We start from the raw sequence: 10960 nt of genomic DNA, 5'->3' as shown, positions 1-10960 counted from the left end.
ATTATTTCACAAAAACATATGTATTCATACTCAATTCTTCCATATACCATATACAATTACGGAGTTGAAACTAGGGAAGGAGAAGTTGAAATAGTGATGATTATCATAATATTATTTTCATTTACGTTATATTAGAATACTTACATTTTTCAGTGAATATAAACTTTAAAATATTTTCAGATTAATCAAACCACAAACATTGATACTGATAATTTCATTGACATTTTTTGTTCAGAATGTAAAACTGAGTATCAGAAAATTAATTTTTCAAAAATTATCATTCGAGGTTGAAACGAAAATAAAATAAATAAATAGATTTTGAATGTGAGAAAGCTCAAATTCGGTACCTTTATTTTCTAATGAAGAATTGGAACCAGATCAAGTAGTCAAACGTAACAATATTGTAAACATCATAAGGTGAATTTAAATACTAATATTTACTTTGGATAAACAGCAACGAACGCATTATAAATACGTTACATCAAAGCTGTAGTGCCGGTTTTTAATAATTTACATGAAAGGGATTTGAAATATAATATGCATAGATAATAAAGATTGAATTGAACAACAAGTCACTTTCGTAATTTTGTTTGTTCTCGAATATTTTTCTGACTGCACTCGATTATATTTGCCTTGAACTTCTCAAAGTATATAATTCGTTGAAATATCAGTTGAAAATGATACATGTGTTGAAAAAACAGATCCATTGATACCAAAATCAAATATCAGGTACATTTATTAGCTGAAGAAGGATTTTGATACGTTCACTCCCAGTTATGATACGTCAACTGTCAGTTTTGATGCGTCACTTGTCAGTTCTGGTGCGTAGACTGTTAGTTGAAGTTTCTCAAAATGTAACAAAATGGGTACTTGATAATTTTGAATGTCGGAAATTAATATTTTGTAACTTAAGTAACGATTGGGCTATAAACACTGGGCTAAAAAAGCATAAAAAGTCAAAAGAGGGGACGTTGATCTTCAGAAACTTTAGAGACTTCGACTTGAACAAATATTTTCTGTAACTGAGGATACTAGAAATCCTATGTGACATTTTAAAATATCTAATTCTCAAAATCCTTGTTTCATATGTGGAAAGAATTAATAGAAGGATATCTGAATGATAAAGAATATCCTACTGTGTAAGAACGTGGAGATATATGAATGTTTGGAAACTTCATTTCTGAATATTCGAAAGAGTCAAAAACTGTCATCCAGTTCGATTTGTGTGCAGAAAAACATCATAGAATGTTTCACTTCCTGCATATAGTGGTAAGGTACCGGTCGGAAGTACCTTCAATAAAGAATTTACCCATTTCTTTATAATGTCCCCTCCTTTTTATTTTTTGAACGGGTCAACTCAAAAAATGGAAATTTTGGATAATGAAATTAATGCATGAATACTTTATTTTGAAGTAAAATTGACAGATAAATGAAACTTTCAAGATGGCGACTGGGCGACATCTGGAAAAACAAAATTAAATAGAAAGGGGAGTCTTGTGACACATCATTTTGAACACAGTAACGTCAATATCTCTACAAATATTAAGTATTCTCTGCCGTATATCCAATATTGAAGCAGGTTCAGTTTCGTACACCTTTTGCTTCAAATAGCCCCATAACAAAGTCCAAAAGTGTCAAGCTGTCCATTCTGTAGGACCTCCACGGCCAATCCAACCACCGGAAGAAGTAGTATCCAAATAGTATCTTACTTGTTTGGAGTAATGTGGTGGTGCTCCATCTTGTTGGAATACAATATTCATATCGAATTCATTAGGATTCGCTTCGATGATTTCAGTGATGAGAGGGTCAACAGTAATTTCCAGCATATTCAAATACAGTGCCCCTGTTGAATTTTGATCAATAAATAGAGGCCCTACAATATGGTTTCATAATATTTCTGCTCAAACGTTAATTTTCTCTTGATATTGAATATGTGTTTCCCGGAAAACGTGAGGGTTGGTGTCATTTCAATAACGGCAATTTTGTCTGTGAACATTGCCGTTTGAAAAAAATGTACATTCGTCACTAAAACAAATATTGTGGAGATAGGTAGGATGCCTTGCAATGGTTTCCGTCATGATTTCGCAGAATTCTGTTCTTCGATCAGGGTCATCTCCAATTGATTAATGTACCATTTTAATTTTGTATGGATGATACCTATTCCTCTTCAAAATTCCCCACACAGTAGAAGGATAAACCCCATAAACATTCACGACAGAATAAGTATACTGTTCAGGATTGACTACCATCTCACCAATTATTTGCACATGTTGTTCTTCCGGAATGGGCGGATGAACTGGGGGATTTTTGTTATGTACACTACCGGTAGTTGTGAATTTGGATACAAGTTCCCTCAAATATTTTCTACAGATAGGACGATTCGGAAAAACTTCATTGAAAATCCTTTCGGTCTCGTGAAAGTTACGCGTCGCACCGTAAATAAGAATCGCTTTAATTTTTTCTTCCAATGGACGAAAATTGACCATTTTAGAGATTGTTGACGTGTTACCTTTCTACTAGTGAAACCGAAAACTAAATGAGAATTTTCTAACTGAACAATGATGTTCATTGTCGTACTGATTTTTTTGTCGTTTTTATAAACAAAAACAAACTTAACAAACCTTATGGTGTTGTTGGAATTGCCATATGACAGATAAAAAGGAATATTACTAGAAATATCGATAGAAATATCGATATGAATGTGTTTTTCTTCAGGAAATTATTAAATGTTTCACCATTTTGTAGTAGGTGAAGATATTGACTTCATGTTCTAGAGTTGTGAAGTATTCGTCAGGAGCTTCAAAATGATATGTCACAAGAACCCCCTTTCCTTTTAATTTTTTTCCCAGATGACGCCCAGTCGCCATCTTGAAAGCTTCACTTCAAAATAAAGTATCCATACATTGATTTCATTATCCCAAATTTGAAGTTATTGAGTTGACCCTTTCAAAAAATAAAGGGGGGGACATTAAAGGAATGCCCTGTATATATGATGGAATTAGATACTTGATGAAAATTCATAGCTAACGTATTCAAAAAACACTTTGCAGTAAAGACACGCCTGAAGAAGCCATTGTATTGTATTGCCATTGTATGGCAAACATGTGTTGCGTTTTTGTAAAAGTCTCTCAATAAAGTGTTTTTTGAATACGTGTGACAAATTCATTTTGACTATTTCTCTAAGAACCACTGACTGATAAATTGCAAAAACCAAGTTATTGTCAATGTGGAGAAACTGATATAACTTCAAAGTTCATTGAAACAAAAAAAGGGAAGCTAATTCATCTTTTATTTGCTTTCAACATTCAAACTCGGGTGTCTTCACCAAAAACAATCGGTACTAAGCGGTAAGCATGAATTCTCTTGAGGTCTCATTTATCAAGAAATCAAGAGAAAACTTAATCTCCATTCATCAGAAATGAACGGAGATCTGTTACTAAATCAGGCTTAAATATCAACCGCTCAAGAATGAATATTAGAGCTCAGAAGTGTTGCATTCATGATTTGATGATAGTTTCAACAGAAAAGCATTCAAAGTTGCTAAGATGTGCACAGCATTTCAATATTTCAAAAATTTGTTCGGTAAGGTTCAGAAAAGCTGACTTTTCTGTTACAGTAACTCCCCCCCATGCCCCTTCCCGGGTTGAGTGCCCTGAAGTAGAAGCTTCCCCCCCAGCTATTTAGCGAGGAGAACCTACTACCCCACTCCATCCACCCCCGCTCTCCGAGCGGTCCTCAACTTACTGATGGGCACTTCAGCAAGATTGACATCTGACCTCTTTTTCTCTCTATTTGGGATATAGTAAGGCGCGTTTACGGCGGCCCTTACGCTCGCATTCATAACCAACTGTATCTGCTTCCTGGGCAGTATTATGACATGAGGACGGTTTTGATCATTAGCAACTTCACTTTCAACCCCATGTTGCTTCTGCGTCCTATGATAGGTGCCAGTCGTTGCCTGGCTTGTCTAGCTATTCCAATTCTCTGCCGTACATGAGACTGAAATGTTAATCTCCTGTCTAGGATGACCCGCAAGTATGTCGCTTTGCTGGTCCACGAAATCTCTTGTCCGTTGAAGGTGACGTTGCCTTCCGGTTGTACAAACCTGCGGGTGAACAGTATCGCCTGACTCTTGTCAGGATTTATACTGATCTTCCACAGGTTGGCCCACTCCTCTAATCTGTCTGCCTGTTGCTGCAAGTATCTTGTAACATGCACTTGGCTCGTGGATCTCGCCAGCAGGGCCGTATCGTCTGCGTAGAGCGTCAACTTGTTAAAGTTGTTCTAGCGTTTATGATATTAGTTATGGCTGCTATACCCTTGCGCGGTAGTATTTTTAGTGCCCGGTTTGTTAAGTTGTCCGGGCCTGGAGCTTGGCGAGTGGATAGACGTCTTAGTATGTCTTTCACTTCTTCGGGAGATGTCGAGGCCAGGGGTTGCGCGTTGTTCGTTCGTTGTCTCAAACTTAGTACCGTTCTTTCCACCTGTCTCTCTATTTCGTCTACTTCGATTCTCTCGATTTTCAATTGTTGGAAATCATCGACTTTATGTTGATGATAGACACTACTTTGCACCGACTAGTGGCCAAACAGCCCACAACCGGTCTGCAGGGGAGTAATTGTTTTCTGATAGTTGTTCTTTTAGATGATTTGATTTATTGCCAGTCTTCAAGTATGCCCACTGACTATATGTGAGAAGATCTCTTAGGAGTTTTGCTAACCAAGTTAGCATCATTAGAAGAAGATTAGTCAATTTGTGTTGAGATACAGTACCTTTGTTCTGCAAAACAATCATCATGTGTTAGAAATATTTCTCAAGAATACTTAACGAATTAAATAATTAACTGTCTTAAACAAATTCATTTTTAATAATATGTCACTATCACAACTAATTTATATTCAACACTTAGCAACTAACGCTTAGTTTATCTTCACTGTTCTTTGTTAAACTGCTCGATTCGCTTCCTGAATACAGACTCCATCTCTGAACGAGGAGCCGGCCTTTTATATCGGTAACGATCGTTCTAGATTTCTCTAGCGGTCTCTGTTCTCGCCTAGTATTTTCCCGGCGAGTCATGTGTTTACTGGCTGAGATATAGGCCAGGGCCGGGTTCAGATTCGTTGCAATACTCACAGTTTTTATCAGCGGTCTATATAGTTTCATTTCGTTAGAATGAAATATTAGGTCGCTATACCACGGTATATTTTACTTATGAATATCTTTATTTTCTGCTATTTCTGAAACAGAATGGGGAGAAGTTAATTATTCAGAAAAAAGAACAGAATATTTGTTTTTTAGATTTTACTAAACAACTACAAGGAAACAATAACATCATTCTTATACTAACTATCATGCTGCTTCGATTTCTTTAAAAGATCTCATGCCCATCATTGACTGTGGACCTTTAATAACTCTAATCATAAGTGCCCATCCCAGTTTTGACGGTAGATAACTGAAACAAGAAAAGAATTGTATTGTGATTCATTATCACCATTTTCCTCAAAATAATTATCATCTATCAGAGATTGAGAAGCAATAAACAAAAATAGTGAAAATTTCAGAAATGGAAAAGTACGACACGGAGAAAAAAAATTGAAAGGAATGTATCAAATACACAAGTCACTTTTGTGAATTCCGGACAAGTTGCTGACTAGGTGAAAGGGACATCTGTTCAACGAAAGATGTAAGAAATGTTAGTAAGAATAGTAAAACATGAATCCAAGATAATGCCAAAAAAGTCTTTGAAAGGTAATTATGGAAGCTTGATATTGGAAAATGCACAAACAATTATATTTATTTCTTTCTGTCCAGAAAATTAACTTTTTGGCAACGTTCGGGAAATACCCTCTTCCCGTACGTTTTTCTTTGAGGAAGTAGACTTTTTTCGGCCGAGAAGTATATATATATATACAATGACAGCGTTGTTGTCATTGTAAATATGAGAATTTTGATAGCTATGTTGAGCGAAATAGTATAGCAGCGAAATAAAAACTGACAGATTTTTGACATGTGAATTAATTGACATTTTGATTTTTGTAAGTTTGCATGGTTTTAATTCTCAATTATCGCAGTGAACTATGGAAAGCAGAAGCGATAGTGAGTTTGAAAATGTGCCTTACGGAAATTTCAATGCAGCAGCTGCTGCTACAGCACAATCATTGCGTGAAAATCAAAGTCCAGGTACGAAAACGTTTATGATTTGTTCCAGAAATCAATCAGAAAGTGAAGGAAAACGGTAGGTACTGAAAATATATCAATCTGATGAAGAACAATATTTCAGATCTGTTTTCATTTCTGCTCATACTTACTTTTTCAATGGTATCACAAAACGGGAAGATGCAGGTAAAGTGATAAATACTTCGTCTCTTTTTATAGCAGTTATTATCCGTTTGGCTACATCTTTTGGTTCCAACATTGGAAAATTTTTCGGTTTACAGCCATCAAACATACCAGTATTGATAAAATAAGGGCATATTAAAGTCATATTGATATTGTGGTGACCATGCGTCTGAAAAAGAATACATTTTTCAATACTCGAGGTCATTTTATTGAAATAGGAATGGAAAATTAATCAGCTCAATTCAAATTGAAATACTCGTTAATATGTATACAGGTTTTAACTATTGTATAATGTGAAGTAGTGAAAGGAGAATTCGTTATATCACCCAGTTCTCATTATATTCGACGAAAGTTTCCTTGTTCTGGATTATTATTCTACATAGTACCTACTAGATGACCCGGGGGATCCAATATATTGCCTTGCTGACGACAGCACACTTATCTCGTCATTCCAGTCGAATTCCAGGACATCGGCTGCGGATGCATATCTTCACCAGCAGCAGGTTATATATCTCAATGAGATTATCTCAATCAGTGATTTCGAATTGTGAAAGTAACCAGGTAACCAGGCATCGGTTTTCTTCAGGAAGATACATGTCTCCGAACCGGATATAATGTGAGGACAGACAAACCCGCTGTCTGCTTCGATAAGTTTGTTGAGGGTTGAAATGGACACCAATATGTTTTGGCACAATCATGTCGCTGGATTGCAAAGGTTGCTTCTCAAAAGTTTGGAACACTGTTCTGAACCAGAAGACTGTACACATCTCAGCAACTTTTGATGCTTCATAAAGCTCAGATTAGACCTTATTTGGAGTATTAGGCGCTCCGCCCCTAAGCATACCCTGAAGCTGCTGTATTCCTTCCAGAAAAGAGCCATCCGTCTGATTGGAGACGCGAACATCACTTGCAACCTTGATAGTCTGGAACATCGAAGAAAGGTTGGAGATTTGTCTCTATTCTATAGATACTTTTACGGGAAGTGTTAAAGTGACTTGGCACATTTGATTCCATGAAGAGCGGTATGTATCAGAAATACGCGACGGACTGTGGCTGCTCATCATTTTGAGGTTCAACTCAATTCACCTCGAACTCTACTGTTTGAGAAATATTTTGTGTGGAGAACGCGTTTATGTGGAATAATTACTACATTCGCACAGGCAACGCTCTAAGAGCGCCTTAAGAATTTTCCTGTAGTGCTTGTGTTTTGTTTTAAGAAACTTTTTACCGCCTGAGAATCAACACATATTTCAATAAAAGGTGAAACCAGAACCTCTGGCGTGAATTAAATTAAAAAATGAGTACTTTTCTCATTCTCCAGAAATGCAATACTCTTTTCGACGCGCACTTCACTAATCAAGTTGACGTTTTCAGGGGTTGAAGGAAACGTTTTTGTAGTGTATTTGTGCAAAGTCATCCCTATCAAACAAGATTAGAATGTTTTTCATTATAATATTCATTCCGGTTGCAATAATTCATTATTGCAACCGGAACCCAGAATCGAAGCATCACCAGACAGTTCTATGACGATCCGCTAGAGGTTTTATCAGTGTTGCTAGGTTGAAAAACGAGTACATAGCTGGACTAAACTATTCTTGAAGGACAAGTTTCAAAAAGTGGAGGCTACAACAACCCCCCTTATGAAGACGCCATCGTGGATTGAGTTTTGAGTCGATTATCGTGGTTCAACCAACCAACACTGCTGATACCTTTGGCGGCAGGCAGTGCTGGCTATTGTATGATGAATCTTTTGTCTTAGGCTCTGGTTTCAACTAGTGCCGTGAATTTTGCAACAAAAGATAGAGGACGAATTTCGTTTGTAAGTCGATGTTAAAGCTTTGCTTTGAAATGGATCGCCCGAGAAGCTTTGTTCATCTTCGATATTCACTAGCAATATTCTGTCGGTTTTACAGATGTAGTCATTGTGGAGTGAGATGTCATCACCCTTTTTTTTCTTAAGGACAAAACACAAATACTACAGAAAAATTCTTAGGCTCTCTTAGAGCGGTGCCTGTGCGAAAGTAGTGATTCACATTGAAGTATCTCATTTTGATACTTCCAGTTGCCTGTCAAGTGAGTAATCATAAACAATTTTCCGAATTTCATAACCTCTAGAAATTTTTTTGCAAGTTTTAATTTTCATACAACTTTCTTTTCAATCAGATCTTACTTTCAGGTGAACACTGATGATGACGAAAGTCGAAAGCGCTTTGCAATAATTTTATAATTATACACTTTCATAAAAAAACCTCTTCGATTCATTCTATAGAATGGTTGCACATGATATTCGCGTCTCCAATCAGGCGGATGGCTCTTTTCTGGATAGAATCCAGCGGTTTCAGGTTATGTTTGGGAGCGGAGCTCCTCCATACATGACAACAATACTCCTAAGGTCTGATCTGAGCTTTATGAAGCATCATCCTCATCAGCTCTGTAGTCCCGAATCATCTGGATAACATAAGAAAAAAGTTGCTGAGGTACGTACAGTTTTCTGGTTCGGAACAGTGTTCCAAGCTTTTGAGAAGCAGCCTTTGCAATTCCAGCGACATGATTGTACCAAGACATATTAGTGTCCATTTTAATTCCCAAAAAACTTATCGAAGCAAAAAGCGGAATTGTCCGACCAGACATTATTATATCCGATTCGGAGAAATTTATCTGCTTGGAAAAAACCGATGCCTGGGTTATTGTGGCATTGAATTTAACCTGGTTACTTCCACCCCAATTCGAAATCACTTCTAGATCCTCATTAAGATATGCAACCTCCTGAATATCAAGACAAGTGTGCTGTCGTCATCAACGAGTCGTTGATAAACAGTAAAAAGAGGGTTGAAGACAACATGGATCCTTGGGGAACACCAGCGTTGGTGGTGAAAGTATTCGAAATATCCATCGACGGCCACTTGCAGGAAACGTTCTTTCAGGAAGCTGAAGAGCCATACACAGGCTTCACCTTCAAGGACAGTTAAGCTCAGCAAAGTATTCGTAGTTTATCCTAGATGTCTGGTGATGCTTTGCTGACGCTTTAGGTATTAGGTTCCGATTTCAACTAGTTGCTTGGCAGAGAACGGTACATTGAAAGACATAGAAAGACAGAGGACGGTTCTTGTTCGACGATTGATGCCGGAGCTTAGCTTCGCAAAGGACACTCTTAGGAAGACTCCTTTATCTTTGATATTGGTGGAGTGTCCGTAAGGGGATACGTCACCGCCTCAGCATTCTTTCTTATATTTGTCTTTCAAGGACAGCTGAGTGATGCATTCCTTCGGGCTTCAGCCTAGCAATCATCGTACCTATTGAGAGTTTAAACAGCGCTGTCAGAAAAGTTTTTTCGCTTCAGTTTAAACTAGTAGCCTTACAGTCGAATATGTACAGAAATATAGAAGACAAATTCCGTTCGGCGGCCATTGTTGAAGAGTGGCTCATAACAACAATCTAATATTTTCTAATATAATGATCAAAAAATTGGTCAACACATCTTTTTCCCTCATAAGACATACTGGAGATGATATTTCAGAAGAAAAAAATCAACTCTAATTCTAAGGTACTTGCATTTCATAGTATTGCTGAATTATTTGATTTCGTTTATTGAAGGTACTTCTGGCAAGTTACTTTTGTTCTATGCCTTTCACCTAGGAAAAATGCACTATCGAATATCACTAGGGCAACATGAAAATTGCTAGAATTGAATGAAAATGTACTTTAAACATTTTCTAAATAATCGTGGAAAGCTCTCACAATCCTTTAATGAGAAATACAGAGTGATTGAAATATATTTGTTTACACCTACAAAAGTTTTTCCTTCCGTTGCGACCTCTTAGAAAATTAAATTCTTCATATACACAGTACACTGTAAAGTATTCATTCAGTTTATGTAAAGCATATTTGATTTGAATATGTGATTTTCAAATGATTCATAGTGAAACAGTTGAAACAGAATCAATAAATTATTGTTGAATTTGCGATAACACTATGTAGTTTGCGAAATACCGTAAGAATTCTCTGTTATCAAAACTGGTATCATCTTGCAAAACCTGAAGGTGTTTTTGTAACTCAATCACCCCTTGTAATTCTCGAGTAAAGTAAAATGCGTATAGATCCCATTTCATGTGTCAGTCTGTTATTGAACCTAGTTACTGTTTACTAGTAACTACCCCTTACTTGATGCCCTCGACAGAAGAAAAGTAGATCTGCAAACTTATGCAGATGACCTTGTCATCTTGGCAAGGTCCACGTCGGGAAGGGTAGCTTGTAATATCCTCCAAAGTACGATGAACGTTTTTACAGTTGGTGCCTGAGGGAGCAGATGTCTGTCAACCCCAGCAAAACTGTGATAATCCCCTTCACCAGAAGGAGAAAATTGGACAATCTAACGCCACTTTCTCTCAATGGTGAGGTAATTCCAATTGGAACGGAGGTGAAATATCTTGGCAACTTACCTTTAGTTCTGTGGACAAGCTCTCGTGGAATCCGACTGTAGCAAATTTTGAAGCACTGTAATCTGTACATTTATAGGTACCAATCAAGCCTGTTAAACTACCAACTGTTACTATATGTCCTTCTTTCCTCTTCATCATATCTGGTAGAAATGCCTTCACTGTCTGTAAAACAAAGTTATGAT

General features: G+C 36.9%; 1 protein-coding gene across 2 annotated transcripts in view; it reads right to left on the bottom strand.

The window, feature by feature from the left end:
• Positions 1-5286: 5286 nt before the first annotated feature.
• LOC111517381 (epidermal retinol dehydrogenase 2) overlaps positions 5287-10960 on the bottom strand; it is a 41986-nt gene continuing 36312 nt past the window's right edge. For both annotated transcript variants that reach the window (XM_023173526.2, XM_023173527.2), the window contains exons 4-6: positions 10779-10940; positions 6309-6508; positions 5287-5452 (exon numbers count right to left, since the gene is read on the bottom strand). In XM_023173526.2, the coding sequence (XP_023029294.2) occupies positions 5350-5452; positions 6309-6508; positions 10779-10940 (465 nt within the window). In that variant the 3' untranslated portion in view covers positions 5287-5349. The remainder of the gene's footprint in view (positions 5453-6308; positions 6509-10778; positions 10941-10960) is intronic.

The sequence above is a fragment of the Leptinotarsa decemlineata genome, unplaced genomic scaffold (assembly GCF_025532065.1).
Source record: "Leptinotarsa decemlineata unplaced genomic scaffold, Ldec_3_MD MMD2_tig00026282_RagTag_RagTag, whole genome shotgun sequence".
NCBI classification, from domain to species: Eukaryota; Metazoa; Arthropoda; class Insecta; order Coleoptera; family Chrysomelidae; genus Leptinotarsa; species Leptinotarsa decemlineata.
This window is presented reverse-complemented; position numbering and strand designations above follow the sequence as displayed.